This window comes from Rhinolophus hipposideros (genome assembly GCF_964194185.1).
Source record: "Rhinolophus hipposideros genome assembly, chromosome: 4".
NCBI lineage: Eukaryota > Metazoa > Chordata > Mammalia > Chiroptera > Rhinolophidae > Rhinolophus > Rhinolophus hipposideros.
The window spans coordinates 35,860,385-35,883,394 of record NC_138050.1 but is presented as its reverse complement, the minus strand read 5'-3'; the positions used below and the strand labels follow the sequence as shown (position 1 = coordinate 35,883,394).

The window sequence follows — 23,010 nt, the reverse complement described above, 5'->3', positions numbered from 1 at the left end:
TCTGCTGCACAACATTGTACCTATATTCAACAATAATGTACACTTAAAATTTTGTTAAGAAGGTAGATCTCATATTAAGTGTTTGTACAATAATAAAATAAAAATTTTGAAAATCACCCCTCCTCCAAAAGATTATTCTAAACACCAGTTGCAAACAATATAAATGAAGCAAAACCTGGCACTGATGCTGCATTAAGATACTATATCCTAAGCTGTGCTTCCTCACATCCCTAAAATACGTGTTTTGATTTCCCAGCCAGGAAGCATTCGGTAATATCAATTGAATAAGTTAACAGCAGGGAAGTTTTCTGGTAAGAGGAGTCACTGCTGATGTGGTTTCCTTTTCTCTTCCACCTGCCCTATGTTCCATCCTATCTTGGGAAATTAAGAGCAATTTTTTTTTTCTGAAGATGCCTTAGAATTTCTTTATAGCTTCTCTTGATTCTAATGATTTTGTGATCCTAATTTGGGTTGTAACTGCAGATTGGCAATAGTGCTCTTTAATTTTTGGCAGGCTTTTATTTTTTATTTATTTATTTATTTATTTTAGCTATTTGATATTTAGGGAATTAAAAATGTAAAAAAAAAAATTCCAGTGTTGACTAGGTCAAGTATTCATACATGTCATTATTATACACATACATTTCATATATCGTTCTTTACCATAATAAAGATAATGAACAGTGGATCAGTTAATTTTATTACTTATATAGTACTACTATGTGGCAGACAACTGTTTTAGGCACTTTGTAAATATAACCTTGTTGCTCTGATTTTTCTCCTAATTGTAGTGCAACAAACATTTAGTATTTAATCACAATACTTACAGGATTCAGTACTATTTTGGATTCTTTTCTAAGTTGTGTTGTAAATTTATAGTCACTTTGTAATAAAATGAAGAACAAATAAAACTAACTATAGATTTGAAAGCTAGAGCCAGTGCAGAGAAGATTGCCAGTGATGGTAAAGAGTGAAAGCCATATGTTGGAAGTACTAATTTAGTTAAGTTTAGCTTAGAAAGAGAAAGGCTCATTGTTGTTCTCTTTGAATTTTTTAAGTGTATCTTCTACGGTTAAGATTTATTCTCTGTGGCTCCAGAGGGCAAAAATAGGTCCAGTGGATGGGTATTACATGTGTAAATATAAGGAAGAATTGTAAAATATTATCACTGTTTTGAAATGAAATTGGCCACCTGGTGAGATAGCAAGCTAATTTTTACCAGAAGTTTTCACCTTCTGTGATCAACTGTCGGGATGTTGTACATGCCATATTGTGTGGGAGGTTTAATTAAATTACATCCACTCTAATGCCAATTACATTCTTTAGTGAACAGGAATAGTAATGGATTTTCAAAAAAAAAAAAAAAGGTAAATGAAATTTTTGGGGGTTGTCTTGTACAACTCTTAAAAAGATTATAAGAAGCATGAACCATTTATATATTTTAAACCAAAACAAACAAACAAAATTTCTGATTTGAGGACAGATTTCTCTTAAATGATGATACATTTTTAGGAAGAGAACATCAGGAAAGGGAAGAAGGAAGGGGAATATCATTTTAGTAAGCAGATGTGCTGAATCAAATCTCAGGACAGATGGTGTAACCTGATTACTCTCTACTGCTAATGGGGCAGTATTTTGCAAGAAAAATGTTAAAAACAGCTACTCACGGGGAAATGTGATCAAACACAGTAGCATAGCTGTTTAATATTTTTGTGGGAATTACAAATATTTACATATTTAATTGATGTTAAATTTATTTGATATTTCTTTAACATATTCTAAATTGTGAAGCTCATAAATGTTATTGTAGTTAATTTCAGTAACAAGATGGAAGACAAATATATGATGTGCCAGTGAGTAGTTGTAAAATTGTTCATCTCAGCAAAGCATTGACTTAAAGGCAAAGTGATCAAGGAGGATAGGAGTGTTTTTTTTCTCTTTGTATTGTATTGTAAAAGTGGAAGACGATTCAACTAACATGTAAGAATTTTCTGTAATTTTATCTGTTTTGATTAATTTATCATTTATTAAATGTGTACTAATACTCTTACAACTGTCTATAGGTTTATGGGGGATTTAAAGGTGGAGAAAGTACAATCTATTCAGAGACTGTTTAGTGAGGGAGACATATAAAAAAACTAACAAGAACAACATAGGTAGAGGTAGATTCACTTTATGACCTGAGAAGAATAAGTCCATGTATGGTAAGAACTGGAAAGGTTTCAGAGTCAGGTAATTGATTGAATTCAGTCTTGAGTAATGAGGAGGGGTCGGACATGTTGATGAAGGCTGCAGATCGATATGGAATGTGTATGTATGTGTGTGAGAGGAAGAGAGTGTGGGGTGGTGGTGGTGGTGGTGGTGAAGGGAGGTTGGTGGAGAATCCCAGGTGTTAAGAACAGGATTCGCAACAATCCCAGGTGTTAAGAACAGGATTCGCAACAATCTAAAAATACGATGGGTTCAGGGAGTTTCAAATAGTGAGGCCTTTTTGCATGTTCAGGGTTCTGTTGGAATTAACATGAGGTGAGACTGGACAGGTATAAATGAAAGCCAAGGCTTGAAGGGTCTAAAATGCTATTGAAATAATTTGAAATTTACATTATAGGAGATGTGGAGACATTAAAGTATAATGTACAGATGAGTGAGACACTACACGTCTCCATTTAGAAAGGTAACACACAGTAATATAGAAAGGATTTGGGGTTGGAGGTGTTTTAAATATATGACTCTTAGAGTAAAGGCCAATCAAGGCTATGAAACTATGAAAGTACTAGTTTGGAAGAGATAATGAAAGGCTGCTGTTTTTCTGGTAAAAGGAATTGAGAGAAGGGGATAGAGTCAAACATTTTAGAAGGTGGAATGCCTACTAGGCTATAAGGAATGGAATAGAATGGACTCAGTGTTTCTGGCTTAGGTAACTGATGAATTCACTAGCATTAGGAATATGCGTGTAGGAACTCTTAGGGTACACATGAGTTCAACTTGAGACACATGGCTTTTGAGGTCCTTGGCAAATTCATTTAAGGTCCAGGAGAGAGGTATAGACCTGGAATCCTTAATAGGTGATATAAATGTGTAAGGTGATACTTAAAACCATGAATGTAGATGAGATCACCCAGGGAATTCATATAGAATAAGAGAATAGATGGCCAGAGTAAACAGTTCTGAAGGAAACCAGTGAAGAAGGCTGAGAAGTAATGAGGGAGGTATGAGGAAAACTAGGAGAGAGTGGTGTCTTAGAAATGAGGAGAAACATTTTCAGGAGTGCCAAATCTTATTTTCATTCATTTAAGGGAAAGCCAGAAAATATCCATCAGATTTGCTAGTTCATTTTGCGTTTGCTAAGAACAGTTTGAGTGGTAAGTATGGAGGATTGAATGTTGTGGGTCAGGGAATGAATTCAAGGTAAAAAAAGAAAAATGGACAGATTGCCTTTTAAAGAATGGCAAGAAGGACAACACAGTTAACTAAAAGTAAACATGAGTTCAAAGTAGGAGTGATTTTGTTTGTTTGCTTGTTTATTTTTAAATGGGAGAGACTACAAGTTACCTATAGGAAGAACATCGGAAGGAGCCAGTGAAATATGATAAAGACATAGGGTGGGGTAGTAGAGGACTAAATGATGAATCAAGGTCCTGGAGTGATTAGATTCCTGGAACTCACGTAAAGGGGTCACCCCAGAATGATTTTTAAGTGAATAAAATACATAGAAATACAAAAGATAAAAGCCATATTGAAATACAAGCATCAAAATATAAAAAATATGGCACAGTAACATCATATTTCTTTATGAAGGCATTTTATAACAAGAATCTGATAACAGATCTGATAATTGTTGTGGTTCCAAAGTAGTGATGTATGTAAACAATTATCTAGAGCTACCAGCAACCAAAGGAAGGGAACAGGAAAAGATCCATAATTCCTGTTGGCTACAGTCACAGATGCTGTTACTTCTGCTGTGTTTTGTTGTCTTCATTTATAATTGTAAAGTTAAATTTTAGAGATTTGTGAAAATGAAGACATGTTATTTTTTTTTTTTTTTTTTTTTTGCTGTTTCCAAGAGCATGGTTTCCCTGAATTCTAATCATGGAACCTATGAAGACCTAGTTTGAGAACTCTTGTCAAGAAAGTCTCTCAACCATGGATAATGCTCGTGATTATACTATATAAGAATTTAAAAAATAAAAAAAAAAGAAAAGAAAACTTGTATGACCATTGTTAAGAGAAATGGAAAAAATTAATATGATGGGATGTTCTACAACAATGGAAATTATACCTTTATGTGTTAACTGCATAGGTTTCTAAAAATTCTGACAAACATTTCAATATAATATTGGAAGAAGACATTAAACATTAGGGTTTGTTTCCTTTTGATTTTTTATTTGGATTGTAAAAGTAAGTCTTTGAATAGTGGTTGATGTTTATGGTAGCAGGATGGAAACTATTAATACGGTTAGTACCGTGTTACTCTGCAGTAATTTAATAGTGCAATATTTGCCCATTTCTGGCATGTTCGTCACCAGAAAAGCTCAAAACTTTCTTTTGCTAGACCCAGGAAAATGCTTTTATTTGTTGGAGTAGATTGGTTTCTTGTATCTTTTCTAATGGTTCACTAAATTAGATTTGAAAATCGAGGATTGCTTTCTTCAGTTTCTTAGTAAAGACAAACACAAAACCCTGGTTATTGAAGAACTTTTGATACATATTCCTGGTCATTTTTACTGAAATGAACTAAGGTGTTCGTCAGTAACGATGAATGTAGTAGTAACTGTGCAAGTTAGAATATAATGAAACATCCTCATTTTCTCAAATACCAACCTGACCAAAAGTAAAGATTAGATTGAAGTGAAGTGAGTGTAACTTTCAGAAGAGTAGACTCAATCAATAGATGGGAAAATTAGAATTGGAACAGCAAAGAGGCATACAGTAACCAATGCACCATCTTAGCTGTATTAAACATTTCTTCCTAGAGAAATCAGAATGTCTCATCTTCTAGCCACTTTGTTTTTGATATCTCGTTCACTGTCTCCTTCCAATGGGCAATAACTGTTCTGTTATTTATGAAGTAATATAGGTAAAAATTCCAAACAATGTAGACATGTATAGAGTAGAAATGAACATACCCATATAATCTCCTCTAGAAATAAACCATTATCAATTTGCTATGTATCCTTTCATATAGTTAGCATATGTATAAAATAAGTTCAGTGAATAGGCACACACATGTATTTTGAAATATGAATTAGTACTTTACACAGTATTCTGATAAGTAAGCTTTTGGATTATTTAAAGGTAATTTGGATTATTTAAAGGTAAATTGTGAATATCCTTTTAGGTGACTATGTCTCATCTTGTTAATGACTATAATAGTGTTCTATTTCATACCATATTATGATCTCGCCAATTTTCTTTTTATAGGCACACACATAATTTCCAAATATTTGCAATTATAAACAGTGCTGCAGTGAATATTCTTTTACATAAACACGTGTGCCTTGTCTGATTATTTCTTCAGGATAAATTCCTTGAAATGGTATTGCTGTACTAAAGGGCACACACATTAAAATTGTGTGTGTATTGTTAGGGTGACCTTGAAAGATCGTACCAATGTATATCTATGTTGTGTCTCTTAACATTTTATAGTATAACATATTACATTTATATGTTGAAGCAAAATATTTTTATAATATTTTTACCGAATGAATACTAGCAACTTAATGTGGGACCTTGTATACATACTGCTTCCAAGTTTTAATGGTCAACTTTCACCCTGGGATGCTGTCTCTATTATAATAGCAAATGTTTTTAAAAGAGTAATTCCCCCATAAGTAGAAGGGTGTCTGGACCAAGGACTATGACAGCCATGAGAGAACGGTGTTCATTCTGTTTCTGCATTTCCAATAAAATGGTCCATTACCTAATTAGCTATACACATACTTATTTATGAGGCAAGCACTGGGCTGGGTACTGGGGACACAGTGATAAATAAGACGCAGTTGTGGTCTTTATGTTCTGGGCTTTATTTTTAATAATTGAGTGGTAGAAACTAATGAACTGTTGCTGATAGACAACTTATTTTAAAACTAGCATTATAGTTATAACATGTTTGTAGAATGATATGTTTATAACAAGAAGCAAAATAGAAATGTTCAAATATGACAGCAAAAGAAATTCGCTACAAAATGTTACCATCCAGAAACAACTGTCATTATTTTTAGGTGAATTTCATATTCCTCCAGCATTTTGTTACGAATATTTTCAAACATACAAAAAAGTTGAAAAATTTTACAGTGAATACTCAAATACCTACCACGTAGATTCTACAATTAACATTTTACTGTACTTACTTTATCATGTAGCCATCTTATCTATCATCCGTACGTCCAAATGCTTTTTAAGTAGGTCGCAGACATTAGTATCCTTCCTTCTCTCAACTTGAATAGCATTAACTATTGTTTTAAATCATGTCATGTTTTCATCAAAGTCTGTATTGATTGACTCTATACTATAGATGAGGTGGAAATTTTGCATTCTTATATTTCCTCCCAAATTCCCTTCCTTGGCTCTCAATGTTTAATAAATTACTTTATCTAACTATGGAACATAATGTAAGGGTTATATATCACGAGTGACCATATAATTTATCCAGATTGGGATATTTTTGAGAGAGAAACAGAGTGCTATTATTGAATATGCAAGGACAGCAAATACAATTTGGGATCCTCTAGGCAAACCAGGCTGTTGAGACTGTCTATAACAGTAATTACTGGAGTTGTTTATTCTTTGTTTTACATTGAAATGTATTTGCATTTAATAAATTAAACACTATAGTTGACATTTAGTTGTGGGTTTTTTTTAACCATAGTTTCTTTATTTCCTGAGTTCTTTATTTTGATTTATCGCTTGGTTAGAATTCATCTAGTTCCCCACCACCTCCCACCCCAAGAGGCTCTAATTTGTACTGAATTTTATTATTAATATTATTATTATTATTGTTATTATTTTGCTTGCTTTGCTACCTTACATTATTTTGGTACTTTTCATAGGCAGTGCATTTCTATATGATGGTCTTCATATTATAGGGATAAATGGAACAATAGTAGGGGCATCTCATTCTATCCTGGTGGTGGGTACAAAGGTAGGGTATTTTCTCTAATATCACTCAATGTTTTCTACATAAAGCCCATGTAAGAAGTTTCTTTGGAGATTTTGCTGCCCAAAATATTTGAGTCTCTGCCCCTAACACAGATTTCAGTTAGTAGGTAGCTGTGATAATTTTTATAGTATACCTTTTATACAAAATAACCAAAGCGAATCTTTTGTTCTCCCCCCAAAACTTCACTTGCTCCTGCCATTTGGAAGTAATTTGATAGACCAAATCTTATTTAGGTTGATGAAAGGCATTGGAAACCTTTTAAAGTACATTTTAAGCTTTGCTCTTGGCTTATTTTCTCTTGGATTCTATTTAATTTTTCTTAGTTTTAATAATTTAATTATCACAGATTTTACTAGTTTGTATGACTCAAGAATACTCAACTTGCTAAGAATCATCTCTCAGTTTTGCAGTGTATGAATCGTTAATGTTTTTGGTTTTCCACATTCTTGCAGTAAAAGTTTTCTTCAGCTGTAACACATAGTTTGTTGCTATTAACAGTAAAGCGTTATATACAAACCCTATTTCTAGAGCAGTGCAGATTATTTTGTGACATAATGTATTATTATAATAGGGTATCTGCTCCACTCATTAACACTGGTAATGGCCATCTTGTCTGGGTTCGTGCTCTCAAGGGAGAAAGGCCAAATGGCAGTGTACAGCTGCAAGTAGATTTTCTTCTCTACTCTTACAGCTGCTGTGTTTCTTTGTATCTGGTACCTGTTTTAAAATGGGATACTTATACAAGAATAAATATCCATATGGTACTTGTCTTTCTCTTTCTGACTTATTTCACTTAACATAATGTTCTCTAGATCCATGCATGTTGTTGCAAATGATAAGATTTCTTTCTTCTTTATGGCTGCGTAATACTCCATTGTATAAATGTACCACAGCTTCTTAATCCAGTCACCTACCGATGGGCATTTCGTTTTGGGGACAAAAAGGAAAAAACTGAGAGTTGTTAGATGGGCGGGGGTGGGGGTTAAGGGGAAAGGTGAAGGGATTAGGAAACAGTCGGTAACCACAAATGGCCTCAGGGTTTTTGAAAATTGGGGAACGTAATCATTAATGTTGTAAAGATTTTGTTGGGTATCCAATGGACATGTATGTGTCCTATTTGGGAGACCACCTCAGGGATACTGTGGATGCCTGATCATGGCATTGTACACCAGAAGCTAAACAATAATGAATGCCAACTATAATTTTATATATATAATGTGATGGCTCGGTGCGAGGTCGGAGGGATAGTGGATGGGGGGAGGGGGTTCACAGTGTGAGGGATATAAATGATGAACATCTAAGTATTACCTTGTCTTGTACACCTTTAACTAATAAATTAAAAAAAAGAATAAATATCCAACATAAATATATGAAGGAGTTCAAGAAATATGGGGATAGAAACTGCATAATTCAGTGGTAGAATAAAAATGGGGTGCTCATTTAGCCTGTTTTATGACGGCCCCTTATTAAAATAATTTCGTATTTTGATCCTTCACATTCTATTGATACTACCTCTTGACAGGAGCGTACTGTACTGAAGCAATTTTACAGTCAAAACAGTCATGAAGACAACCCACATGAATTTAAAAAAAAAAGAAAAACTGCCTTCACTTTATAGTAAAAAATAAAACAGAATAACTCGTAATTCTGAAAAAGACCATTTTTTGACTATTTACATGACTTTATGATTTATCTTTAGAGATATTTTTGTGTAGTTGTAGTTAATATAAATATGCTACCTTCCATTCTGTCTTTTCGCTTAATGTTGTGATAGAATTTTTTCAGTATTTACAGAATGTGTGTGTGTGTCATTCTGGTCCCTAAAATTTCATTGGTCTAATATGCTCTTTATTTCCTGCCTATTTTTATTGCTGTCAATCACCTAATTATGCTGAGATTTATTTTCTTTTTGAATTACTTTTTAGAGTATATTTTAAAATGCATGATTACTAAATTAACCAGTATAATCAGTTTAATATATTTTGTATCAATGTTTTTGTGTATGGCCTTCAATTTTGGGGATGAGATTTATTTCCTGGTATACCTGAATTTATATAATTCCATACATTCATTAATCTAGTTTTGTTATTACTACTAGTGTCAACTACAAAATTTTCAAAATACTGTATAATGTTTTTATCTCATAAAATTAAGGTATAACAGCATTTAACATTAGGGTTTTAAAAATTCTGTTACTGCCATGGAATAGTTAAGTTTCTTATAGAGCAAAAATTCTGATATTTTTTAATGTATGATTTATGTTGATATGTTTATGTAAATGCACTGCTCTTTTAGTTTTGTGAACTATGGAATCCTAAACAATTGAAGTTGATGTTAAATTCTTGAATTATTACTTTTAAATTTGATCACAGTAATGCTTAAGTTCTTATGGTTATGTCAGTTACATATGGCATAAACATACAACTTCAGGAAACAGTTTCTTCTTCTATAATATTATTTCTACTTTTGAGTCAGTGAATAAATAGAGAAAAGAGTCTATGACAAACTAAAGTTAGAAACTTTTTTAAAAATTATATTTGAATAGGGCTAATAAATGATCAATTTCTGGATTATAGCTTATAAATTTTAGAAATTGTCCATTGCTTCAGTATGTGTGTATGTGGGGAGGGAGAGGGTATGGGAGAGAGAGGGAGAGCAAGCGTACAAGCGCCTACAAGAGCTTGATAGGCCCTTTAGGGCCTATCAAGACATAGCCAAGTTCAAGATGCTTTGAGGGATACAAAATAGCAAACATGTAGATCTTTCTTCTGGGAAATTTTCTGAGGCCAGTTCAGGTTGAGAAAGCCCCTAATTACATGAGTGTTACTGGAAATGTTTTACTACGTCTACAGAAAAAAGTTCATTTAATTGAATATTGTAGCGCCGTCAATTGAAGGTTTCTTCCTTTCTAAAGAAAACTGTAAACATTTAAATTAAGTGTTTTCTCAAATAAGTTTTTTTCTACATTTCTCATTCAGCTGTGAATTGAATTACTGTCTTTGACATGTTGAGCTTAAAAACAGATATGACTATTCCCTATATCAACTTGTGAGTACTGCGTACCTGTCATAGGTAGCCAGATCTTTTACGTGCTTACACAGGCCAGGTTATCGTTAGGCTTCTCTCTGAGGGGGAAGTGGTCTGCAGTTTTCCCGGTATTCCTTTCTTTAAGTTTATAGTGCTTGATATTAGACACATCAAAGAACTTTCAGCATGATTTATTTAATGTATTTTGACTCTCTGCCTTTTTCCCTTTGAAGTAGTGATAGTTGAGGTTTTCCAATAGAGTGTAGGTTGCATAGCTTGCAGAGATACCATGATTTGCTGAGTTATTAAACTGACTACTTGGTTAAATCTTTGCCCTCTTTATGGCATGTGTACTATATGCATTTTATACTTTTTCATCAACCTGTGGGACCTCCTAGCCTGTGCTTCTTACGGCGTAACTGGTTAAGGAAAGGGTTTACTCCTTGAAGATTCTCAGTTTTAGATTTCTCTTTCCTTTTCTGATATGGTAGATTTATGGCACTTATGTCCCTATTTTCCCAGCCCAGTGCCAGGAACAGACAAACTGCAACTGCTCACATACTCTTTACGTAGTTCCAGTCTAGGTTTTAGAATTTCCCTCTGTACTGAATTTAAGTTAGCCATTACCAACCAGTTAGTGTTCACAGAAATGAGATCTTATATGCCATCCTTTCCTGAGTTGGCACTAAGCCATTTACTTAACAGCATAGCCACAACTCCACAACCATAACACATCAACTTAAGCTATATGTATATAAGATACACACACACACACACACACATACATATACACATACACATATACACACATATGTGTGTGTGTGTGTGTGTGTGTGTGTATATATATATATATATATATGTTGTTATTATTTTTTTAATGGTAGAGCTTATTTGCTATAAGGCTTTGAGAGTAGGGTTTATTGTACTCCTCTTTCATTTTCCATGAATTTAACACGCTTGTCATGTAATTAGTAATCCACAAGCTTGGTTATAAATTTAGTGCAGTACTTGTCGTGTCATAAATACTCAGAAAACATTTGGTAACTCTGAGATTTAAGATATTAATGAGATCTTTAAATAATCCCATTGTGGATGTTCCTTTAGCAGCCTGATCAGTGTTGCTGATAGAAATGAACCTATCTATCTATCAGGAAAAGGGAACAAAATTTGAGTGCTTGTCCTTTGCAGGATGCTGTGCTAGATATTTCCCATACATTAAGTCATTTAATTTCACCAACATCTTTGTGAGGTGTTTCTTCACTTTTAGAGATGAAGAAACTGAGATTCAGGGGAATAATTTGGTCAAGTCACATTGCATGTGAATACAGAATCATCATTTGAACTCGAACCATCAAATAATTTTCCAGTTTTAATTTTGACATATGGTGCTGTCTCAATTTTTTAAAAGTTGTGTTATATTCCATCTTATGGATATTTCTTTGCTCCCTTAAATACACAAAGTTCCCTTTGGAATTATTGTTATTATTATTTTTTAAGCTAAGTGTCATTCTTTAGTGGGAATAGGGAGTTAAGATTCAAGAGCGTTACTCTCTTCAAGAGACCAAAAGGGACATCCAGAGGAGTTGGTGAAGTCTTGAAAGTACTTGTGGAGAAGTGAAATATTAGCAGGAAGAAAAAAATCTCAACAGAGACAAGTACAAACAGCTTTCTAAAAGGGAAATACTTTGAAGGGGCAGATGCACCCTACCTGTCCCTAAATAAGGCTACATAGTCCTGTCACAGAAGTGCAGCAGTGACGTAAGTAAACCCCATTGGGGGACTGCAGCTCAAACTATGATTCTTTCTTAGTAGATCATTGAATTTCCATTGATCAGATTTATATTCCTTACTGAATATTTCTGCTATATCACCTTGTAACATTTTCCTTGGAGAATTAGCTCAGCCTTCTTTATAATAGATGCTCTTGGAAGTTTGAATCAGCCAGGATGCCCTAAAACCTCCCTTCCTAGACCATTTATTTTTCTGTAAAAAGGTGACAGCTAATCAGATTGATCTCTTTTGCACATTATTTCCTAAATAGAGGACTGCCACTTGGCTCTCTTTAATTGTGTTCTAAATTTATTTTTAATAGTATTTTTGCTATTATGTTTTTCAAGTGTATTGGTACTTTTAAAATACATTTTTCTATATTATCTTAAAATCTTTAAGCAATTAGAAACTACATGTTAACTTGTTTATCTGGCCTACTTTTTATTGTACATATGGATGCTTACAAATAATATCTTTGTTGGCCTAGTGAGGTAACCAGATTAGAGGAGCTCTTTGGTAAACTGTCTCACTGTGTAGAAAAGTCTACTTGTACTTAAATGGATCTCCCAGTTTTATTTTTAAGAATGAAATGTGTATAAACCTCACTCCCCCCATATGTCACATACAAACAGGTAACACACACACACACAACCCCCCCCCCACACACACCCCTTCCCTATTACATGGAGAAAGTGGCATAGGAATTAACAACAGGAAAGCTGAATTTCAATCCCCACTTAACCACTTATTAATTTGATCTTGAATAAGTAATTTAGGTTCTTCGAGCCTGATTTGTTTTTTCTTTTCTCTGTGGAATAGGGTTGTCAATATGGCACCTGACATGTCATGTGCCTACTTTGGCACCTGACACATTGGAAGTACTCTTTATTCTTGTCACTTGATTGTGAGCCTCATATTATGATAAGGATGATAATGCTACATTTTAAAAATAAACTTAGGTTTTCTGTAATGAATATTGCTAATAGTCATTGGCTCTTCATCAGTAGTGATGGGTTTGACATTAGTGAGGTAGGAAGATGAAAGTTTTAATTTGGTGTTGATAGGTTCTATTTTTGTCAGTGTCTATAAATAAAGGTCATTTATGTAGTTAATATAGTTACTTGTATACCTTCTAATGTTTTCTTAGTGTGCACAGATGAGAGAGTTCAGAAAGGATGAGTCAAAGGCATGTTATCGTATAGTAATTTCAGGTCCCTTTGATTGTTGACTTCAATATAGGGAAAAAAGTATTTGAGGCAAGAGATACAAAAACTGATCACTGCTCCTTATGGGTGGAAAGTGGAATAAAAGTGGATAACCTAGTTTAGTATAGGAATAGGTTTGTAAATGAATATGCCCCAAAAAAACAAAACAATAAAGTTGTTGTTCTTTCTTGACTAATTTCTATTTTAGAAGTTTATAAGTAGTGATACATATTTGTATATGAAATGTAAACTCCTGGAAATTTTCCTCTGAAGTGTGTTTATAGAATAACAATCTATTTTAGTAATTTTAAAATAAATGTAAATATGTTGAAACTACCAAAACTCAATTAGAAATAGTTTTGGTTCTCCCCTATCTTTATATTTTTGTAGATATAATGTAGACATATTTCCTTAATTTTTAGTTAAAAATTTCTAATCTGTAACTCCCACTTCAGTTACACACAGCTTCGGTATCTGTTATATCCTTTGGACTTTTCAATAATCTAGGGTTAAAAGGTGATAAGACCTGTTTCTTGCCCTTTAGGAACTTAGTAGGGGCCATATAGATAGATCACGGGAAGGGTGATAGGTAGTCTAGTAGAAGTTTCTACAAATGAGGAACTGACAGTCCCTAGGTGGCTTTAGGAAAGGGTCCTTGCATGTGGCTATATTGGAGTTGGCTTCATTAGGACAAGGATACATTCACTAAGGGATGACAGTGGAAGAGGGGTCGGGTAGGTATTTCTGTACTAGGCCTGGTGTTGTAGAAGAAGTGCCCTGTTTCTGAGATTGAGTATAGCAGTGGCCTCTCAATTTAGTGTTCATATTAGAACTATGCAAGACATTTATTAAGCAAAACTGATTCTTAGATGTTCCCAGTCCTGGTGTCATATATGCGGTGGTGTAGGAGGTAGCGGCAGAAAAGGAAACTAGTAAAACAGGGAGGGCCAGATAATGTCGTGGTTCTGTGTTCTGGGTTGATTTTATCCCATCAGTAGTTAACCGCTGAAGGTTTTTAAACAAGGGGGCTCTTGTCCTCTTAGTCTTGTTCAGACTTTGTGATGTTTTTATCTTTTCTTCTCTGTTTGCTGCTCTTGCAACTTTTTGTAACTTTCAGAGAAGCTGGAGCTTTAAAGTCAATGTACTCTTCAAAGAGAACTTTCCAAAAAATTAGTATGCTATACTTTTTCAATTTATTTTGCAAATACTTATTGATATATGCTATACATTAGGGTCAGTTTCAGGCATGCAGGATATAGGAGTGAACAGACCACAGTCCCAGTCCTTAAGTAGGAGGCAGTCACCTCAAATCAACATATCCTCAACTGAACTCAATTTCTTACACAGTTGCTCTTCCACTTGTGTTTTCCTGTCTTAGTGAGTGAGAAAATTATTCACCCACATGCTCAAAGCAAAAACTTGAATGTCATCCTTGACCCCTCCCTCCGTGATCTCACTCCTGTTTATGATCACCGAGTCCTGTTGATCAGGCTGCCCACATATCTCTTGTATCTCCTCACTTAGTCTCCTCTGTACGGCCTCCACTCTGCTCCATGCTCTCAGCATTTTGAGCTGACTTCTCCTGCCTTTCAACTGACTTCTTTGTCTACCTTCTTCCCTCCTCCAGCCCATTCTCAACCTTGCACCTTGAGTGATCTTTCTAAAACAAAAGTCCTTAGACCTTAACATTTTAAATTACATTTTTGTTTATTAAATAAATTTAATTTTATTTTTAACAAATAAAATTATATGTGTTATATGAAATGTACATATGACATTTTGAAATATGTACACACTGAAATGATTACCACAGTCAAACTGATTAATATGTCCATCACCTCCCATAGTTAGCTTTTTTTAATGTGTGAGAGTACTAGAGACTTAGAAATATAGTAGATATAAACTCCTTATCGTTCTATCTCACATAACTAAAACAAATTTAAAATCACAAAAAATGTCAAAACTGATGCAAAGAATCAACTGACGCAAAGAAGGGGCTGCAAGAATTTTCTTTAAAAGGGATCAGTACATATTAAAATTTGAGAAACATCACTCTGTAAACTCAGTGAGGGCAGGGACTGTATCATATTTACTCTTATATTCTTAGATCCTAATTCTGCGCCTGGCACATAGTAGATAGTCAGTAAATATTTTTGAATTAGGGAATGCTTACTTCTCATGTAACACATACACTTTGGAACTGTACTTTAATTTCCTCAGGGCGTGCTTACAGTATCATTCTGAGGATCTCCCAAGCAGTCTATCAAAATTGCTTGATCTAAGAGATTTGCCTGAGTGTTTTCCTTTTTTCTCACTTTTATGATCCTGATTGTGATACTTTCAAAAGCCAAAAATAATTATTCATTTTAAAAATGTGCTAGTATAAAGCGACACTAAGTTGTAATCTTCTCTCTGAACTTGTAGCACAGAAATTTTCATCCCAGCATTGACTAATAGGTAAAACTTGTGTACATTTAAAAAATTAAGGAACTGATATATTTTTAGAACATATGCTTACATTTTTCTTTTCATTTTGAAATAATTTTAAACACAGAACAGTTGCAAAAATTGTAGAGTTCCCATAAGCCTTTCACTCAATTTCTCCCAAGTTTAACAGTGTGCACAATTATGAAAAATGAGAAATTAACACTTGTTAATTCATTAACTAACCTTTAGACATTATTCAAATTTCACTGGTTCCATTAATGTCACTTTTCCTGTTTCAGGAGCCATTCCAGGGTTCCACATTGCATTTTAGTTGTCACGTCAGCTTAGTCGTCTTCTTCAGTCTGTGACAGTTCCTTAGTCTTTCCTTGTCTTTCATGAACTTGACAGCTTTGAAGAATTCTGGTCAGTTATTTTGTATATTGTTCCTAAATTTGGGTTAGTGTGATGTTTTCTCATGATTAGGTTGAGGTCATGCATTTTTGCCAGGAATACCACAGAAGGAATGTGCTCTTCTCAGTGGATCATCAGGGAGTTGGCAATGTTGATTTGTCTTATTACCCATATTGCTATCACCGATTACTTGGATTTCTTGTTGCTGGGTTGCTCCACTATCATGGTACTATCTTTCTCTTGATAATTAATAAACATCTTTGGGAAGATACTTTGAGACTACACAAATATTCTGTTTCTCCTTAAAATTTCACCCACTGGTGGGTCTTACTGGTGGTGTTCAAATGGTGCTTTTCTGTTGCTACATTAATTATTGTTGCTTACTTACTGTTGCTACATTAATTATTTGGAATTCTTCTGTAAGGAAAAGCTGTCCCTTTCCTCCTATTTGTGTATTCATTCAGTTATTTAATTGTGGTCTTTCATTGGGCTTTTATTTTTTATTATGTGGTTCATAATTCAATACTATTGTCATTTCTGTTGCTTCTATTTTTCCAGCCTTGGTTTTTAGGAGTTTTCCTCCATTGGTTCCTGTGCCCATTGACATGCCATTTCTCATTTTTGAGAACTTCTTTACCTTCTGGTACTACAAGGTATTCTAGTCTCGTGTTGTTTTTCTCTGCCTTGGCCTTTTAATCAACTGTTTCTCCAGGCAACTGAGGTTCTTTAAATGGAGGATGGTATTTAGCAACTACAATCTTAGTGTTAGGGTGCTCTTTACGATTGGGATGTCATTGCTCCTGAGCCCTCTCAGAGGACAGGTTCATATTTATTTCTGTATTTATCTGTATCTGTATCCATGCATACAGGTCCATTTTTATTTCTGCATCTATCTGTAAAATATAGATTTTCTGTTTATCTCTGTTTTAAAAGCCACAAGTTAATATGGAAGCCTCCAACTACTACCCAAGTTCACAGGAATTATTCTAGCCTTCTGCCTTTCCTTATTTGTAAGTTCTTCCCTGAAATCTGGCTGTCATTATCTGCAATATGTTTGCTTATTTGTTCAACTCTAGTGTACTCATTAAATAACAGAAGTGCTAGTCCTCTGAGAAATAAAATAACTACCGTATGGCATTTATGTGCACTTATTTTTGCTTTAGTTGTAACAGTATCTAATCAAATATTGTTTTCCAAAATTATGTATGTTATTAACTTGTGATGCAGTCAGGTTCATTTGTTAAAGTTTGTATTTTATTTTGGGACCTCCTTTCCCCATCTTCTTTGTTTTTTAAAAAATGCATAAAATAAAATTCATATTTGTGTTGCATATGTCTATGCATTTTGGCAAAAGCATACTTGTGGCTCTGTCACTGCAGTCATGAGACAGAATGCTTCCATCACCCCCTATGCTTATGTTTTGGAAGAAAATATTAAAAGTTGTTCGGTACTTAAAGCTCATAGGGAAAATTTTTGGTGGATTTTGCTGATGTTCTAGTCTGGTTTGAACAATCAGAGAAGGAAAGAAATTTGTGTGAATAATCAAGAAATTGGGATACTAAAAGAGGATAGGAGGGGGAAGTCACTTCTTAAATGACACCATTTCTTTTATTCATTGTAATTACAGAACGTGGATTTTTTTTCATGTTTTAAAGAATTGAGATTTTTCATATAGTAAATTTAAAACTTTTTAAACAAATAATTTACAAGATATAATCAAATATGTACTTTAAAAACATTACTATTCCTATTGTCATTCTCTCCTGATTCACCTTATAAGCAAAAATAGGATAGTTTAGAAGAGACAAAATCTCTTCCTTTTTTTCCAGCATACCTTTTTTCTTCCTTAGGTAGGTACAGAGTACTTCAACAAGTCTTTTACTCTGAGTGTAAGATGCCTACCTTCCCTTCTCTGTTTCTTTTTTAGCTTTATTTGGTTGTAATTAATATATGAAAAAAGCAAACCTATTTAATGTATGCATCTTGATGACTGACATATGCACACACCCGTGATACCATCACCACAAAGTACTAAAAATACAGCCGTCACTTTAAAACATTGTCTTGTGTTCTTGTTTGTGTGTTTTGTAGTATGGACATTTAACATGAGATCAGTTCCCCTTTCATATTTTAGAATGCACAATACTGTATTGTTAACTATAAATACTATATTATATAGGAAATCTCTAGAGCTTACACATTTTGTGTAACTGAAGCTTTACACCCACTGAGCAATGATTCCCCATTCCGCCTCCCCCAGCTCCTGGCAACCACTGTTCTGTTTTCTGTTTCTTTTATTTTAAATACATCATGTAAGTGGAATCATGTAGTATTTGTGCTTTTGTGACTGGCTTATTTCACTTAGCATAATGTTCTCTGTGTTCATCTATATTGTCACAAATGGCAGGATTTCTTTCTCTTTAAAGACGGAATAATAGTCCATTTTGTGTGTATGTGTGTGTGTGTGTGTGTGTAGATATTAGTAGATACACACACAGACACACACACACACACACACACACACACACCACATTTGCTTTATCTGTTCATCTGTCAGTGGACATTTGGGTTGTTTCCAAATCTAGCCTATTGTGAATAATGCTTCAGTGAACATAGGAGTGTAGATACCTCTTCAAGATTCTGATTTTAATTCTTTTGGATATATACCCAGAAGTGGGATTGCTGAATCACATTTTTAATTTTGGGGGAACCTCCGTACTGTTTTCCGTAGTGGCTGCATCATTCTGCATTCTCCCCTTCTTGAATACATACCCAGTCTCTATGAGAGATTCACAGGGAGCCACTGTCACTTTTTACTTGAGAGCGAAGGGAAATAGATTACATTTCTCCTTATGCTGTAGTGTAAACCTTGGTTAAAGGGCACACTTCAAGTCTTTCTCCCCTAACCACGTACTTGCCTAGTTTCCCAAGGACAGGGGATCTGTTTTCTTAGAGGAATACACCACCATGGACTTTTTACTTCTCAGACGTTTTCAGGTAAAATGAATGCTCTAAAGACTAAGAGTATTCTATGCAGATGGAGTGTTACTTCCTCCCACAGTCACCTCCTTTCCCCAGAACAGAATGTTTCTAGCACCCCAGCTCCATTTGGATTGTCCCCAGTCACTGTGCCTCCCCACTGTCCCTCTGCCTACTCCCATCCTGATTTTAAACACAGATGATATTTTCCTGTTTTTGACAATATAAATGGAACCATTCAGTACCCTGCGTAAGTTTCTTTCACTCAGCTTTGTATTTATGAAATTCCTCCATGTTGTTACATGTTGAAGCCTAGAGGGAAATTTAAGGTCGAGTTAGGCTCCCCTTTCAGCCTTTGCTAGTGAGGGTGGTGGTGGGGCTGCATTGTTTTTTGTTGTTGTTGTTTGTTTGTTTGTTTGTTTTTGTGGCATTTGGCTAGAGAAGAGCAGTTAATTTTTTTGTCTTACTAGGTTGCTGCTCTCTTGTCCTTTTGGGAGAGAGAGCATCTGTTTCTTGGGGCTTTTTTCTTTTTCCTTTTTTTTTCCTGTATCCATTGGCATTCTTGGATTGTGGACTTCTCCAGCAACCAGTGTGGGATAGATGAGGCAAAAAGAAAACCCAGGGAACTCACCATCATGTCATTCTTCAGGTTCTGAGGTCCATTGCTCGTCCTCCTTTTTGTTTTCACTGTTCCAAGCCTTCTTTCTTATGATTATTATTATTTTTTTAATATCATGATCAAAGTTTTTAGTGGGTGAATTAGGGAAAAGCATGTCTATTCGATATTTCTGTAGGTGGAAGTCTATTTTACCTTTGATATCTGCTTTATTTAAGACCATTAGGAAAAATAAAATGAAATATTTTATGCCTGCATGGTCAATTAACAATGAATATATTAACCAAAACAAAGACTTTTAACAGAAATTAATGTTGGCTAAAATATAATCTCACATAATCCTGTTTATATGAAATACAAACTGAAGGACTTTAATCGTGTGTAAATTTAATTTCTTATGTTTTATTGCAGAATCTTTTAGCTGAAAAAGTAGAACAGCTGATGGAATGGAGTTCCAGGCGCTCAATCTTCCGAATGAATGGTGATAAATTCCGAAAATTCATCAAGGCACCACCTCGAAATTATTCTATGATTGTTATGTTCACAGCTCTTCAGCCTCAGCGGCAGTGTTCTGTGTGCAGGTAATTTGTGCATTTAAATTTTTAAAAAAACTATTAGTCCATGCCTATATATTTATTTTATTTAAGATAAATATATTTAATAGAATTAAACAGTTCAATTTAGTAGTCAAATATAATTGTGTATATTTAAAAGTAAGCTCAAATTATTGTGTTTTAGAAAATGACTTTAATAGGCTAATCTTTTATTATGTAAAATATTTATTGACCGTTTCCACATATAATCATAAGAAAAGATTCATCTTTATATCTTATATAAAAGTAAATATAAGATAGAATGTGGTTCAAATATTGCCTTGTAGATTACCTAATTATATCTTGTGGCCAATAAAGAAGCCCAAGCCCTCCTTAGGCAGCCTGTATTTTAACAAGTTTAATAGAGGGAACACATTTACTAGAGAAGCCCATTTCCTTTTCAATACCATCAATGATTAGAACTTGCTTCCTGTTAAACAGAAGTAAACGATTTGAGATGAATGAAATATTTTTCAGTAGGTATATACTAAAGACAATTTTGTATGAATACAAATATAACACATATGCAACAAATGCTGTTTTTTAATTGAACCTTTTGAGGTAATTGTAGGTTCATGTCTTCTTTTAAGAAATAATACAGACAGTTCATACGCCTTTTACCTATTGTCCTCCATTGGTAACACCTTGCAAAGCTGTAGTACAGTATCATCGGCAGTTGTTGGTATTGATATAGTCATGATCCAGAACAGTGTCATCACCATAAGAACCCCTCCTGTGACCCTTTATAGCCACGCGCACACATCCATTCCACTCCCACCTCCAGAGTTTGCTCTCCATTTCTGTAATTTTGTCATTTCAAAATGTAAATTTTATGTAAATGGTATCATAGAGTGTGTGACTTTTGGGGTTTGGCTTTCTTTTAATAATTCCCCCAAATCCATTCTAGTTGTTGCATTTATCAATAGTCTATTCTTTTTATTACTGTGTAATATTCCATGGTATGGGTGGACTGTGTATGGTTTAACCATCCATTTGTTAAAGGACATCTGGGTTATTTCTAGTTTTGGGCTATTACAAATACAGCCATTATGAATATTCTTATACAAGTTTTTGTGTGAACTTTTCATTTCTCTGGGATAAATGGCAGCGAGTGTAATGCTTGTATTGTATGGTGGTTGCGTGTTTAGTTTTGAAACTACCAAATACTACCGGAAACTACCAAAATGTTTTCCAGAGTGGTTGTGTCATACTGCATTCCCACCAGCAGTGTATAAGTGATCTAGTTTTTTCATACCCTCTTCAGCATTTTATGTTGCCCCTAATTTATGTTAGCCTTTTGATAAGTATGGGGTACTATCTCATTGTGGTTATATTTTGCATTTTCCTAATGGCTAATGGTGTTGAACATCTTTTTACGTGCTTATTTGTCTTGTTGAACATTGATTGTTTCATGTGATTATTTGTCATCTGTATATCCTCCTTGGTGAAAATATCCGTTCATGTCTTTTGCTCATTTCTAATTGGATTTTCTCTTTTACTGAGTTTGGAGAGAATTTTTATATATTTTTAGAATACTAGTCCTTTGTTAGATATAATATTTTTATGGCCAATTAATATTCCATTGTATATATGTACCACATCTTTATTCAGTTGTCTATCGATGGGCATTTAGGTCATTTCCATACCTTGGCTATAGTAAATAATGCTTCAGTGAACATAGGGATGCGTATATCTTTTCAAATTAATGTTTTGGATCTCTTTGGATAAATACCCAGAATTGGAATTGCGGGGTCATAAGGTAGTTCTATTTTTAATTTTCTGAGGAAACTCCATACTATTTTTCACAGTGGCTGTACCAGTTTACGATCCCACCAACAGTGCACGAGGGTTCCATTTTCTCCACATCCTCGCCTACACTTGTTTATTGGTTTATTGATGATGACCATATTTTATTTTAAATTAAAGTTCATTGGGTGATAATTGTTAGTAAAGTTACATAGGTTTTAGGTGTACAATTCTGTAACACGTCATCTATATATCACATTGTGTGTTTACCACCGAGAGTCAGTTCTCTTTCCAACATCATATATTTGATCCCTTTTACCCTCATCTACCACCCCCGTCCGTCCCTCCTTACCCTCTGGTAACCACTAAACTATTGTCTGTGTCTATGAGAATACTATTCTGCCATAAGAAAAAAAAAATGAAATAGAGCCATTTGTGACAACATTGATGTATCTTGAGATTATTATGATGTATCTTGAGATTATTATGCTAAGCGAAATAAATCAAACAAAAAATAGTCGAGAACCATGTGATTTCACTGATATGTGGTATATAAAACTGAAAACAACTAAAGAACAAGACAAACAAATGAAGACGATGACCGTTCTGACAGGTGTGAGGTGATACCTCATTGTGGTTTTAATCTGCATTTCTCTGATGATTAGGAGGAAATTCTTCTTTATTCCTAGTTTACTGAGAGTTTTTATCCTGAATGGGTGTTGGACTTTTTCCATGTTTTTGGTATGATTTTGATATGATTTTGCTTCTTTAGCCTGTTGATATGGTGGATTACACTGATTTTCAAATATTGAACGAGTCTTACATTTTGGAATAAATCTCACTTAATTGTGGTATGTTATTCTTATGTATTATCAGATTCTATTTGCTGATATTTTGTTGAAAAATTTTGCATCTGAGTTCATGATGTTAATTTGTATAATTTTTTATGTCATTTTTTAAATACTATTTTGTCTAGTTTGGGCATCAGTGTAAAATTGGCCTCATAAAGTGAGTTGGGAAATGTTCCCTCTTTGTTTATTTTCTGGAATAGATTGTGTAAAAATATACAATTTTAAA

At 34.1% G+C, this 23,010-nt stretch overlaps 1 protein-coding gene across 3 annotated transcripts in view; it reads left to right on the top strand.

Moving 5' to 3' along the window:
- The window catches only part of TUSC3 (tumor suppressor candidate 3), a 154,130-nt gene that overhangs the window by 20,613 nt on the left and 110,507 nt on the right, over positions 1-23,010 (top strand). For 2 of the 3 annotated variants that reach the window (XM_081045702.1, XM_081045703.1), the window contains exon 2: positions 20,006-20,175. In XM_081045702.1, the coding sequence (XP_080901828.1) occupies positions 20,006-20,175 (170 nt within the window). Of the gene's footprint in view, positions 1-19,207; positions 19,229-20,005; positions 20,176-23,010 lie in introns of those variants that run through there. The other variant, XM_081045704.1, reaches the window with a different exon arrangement.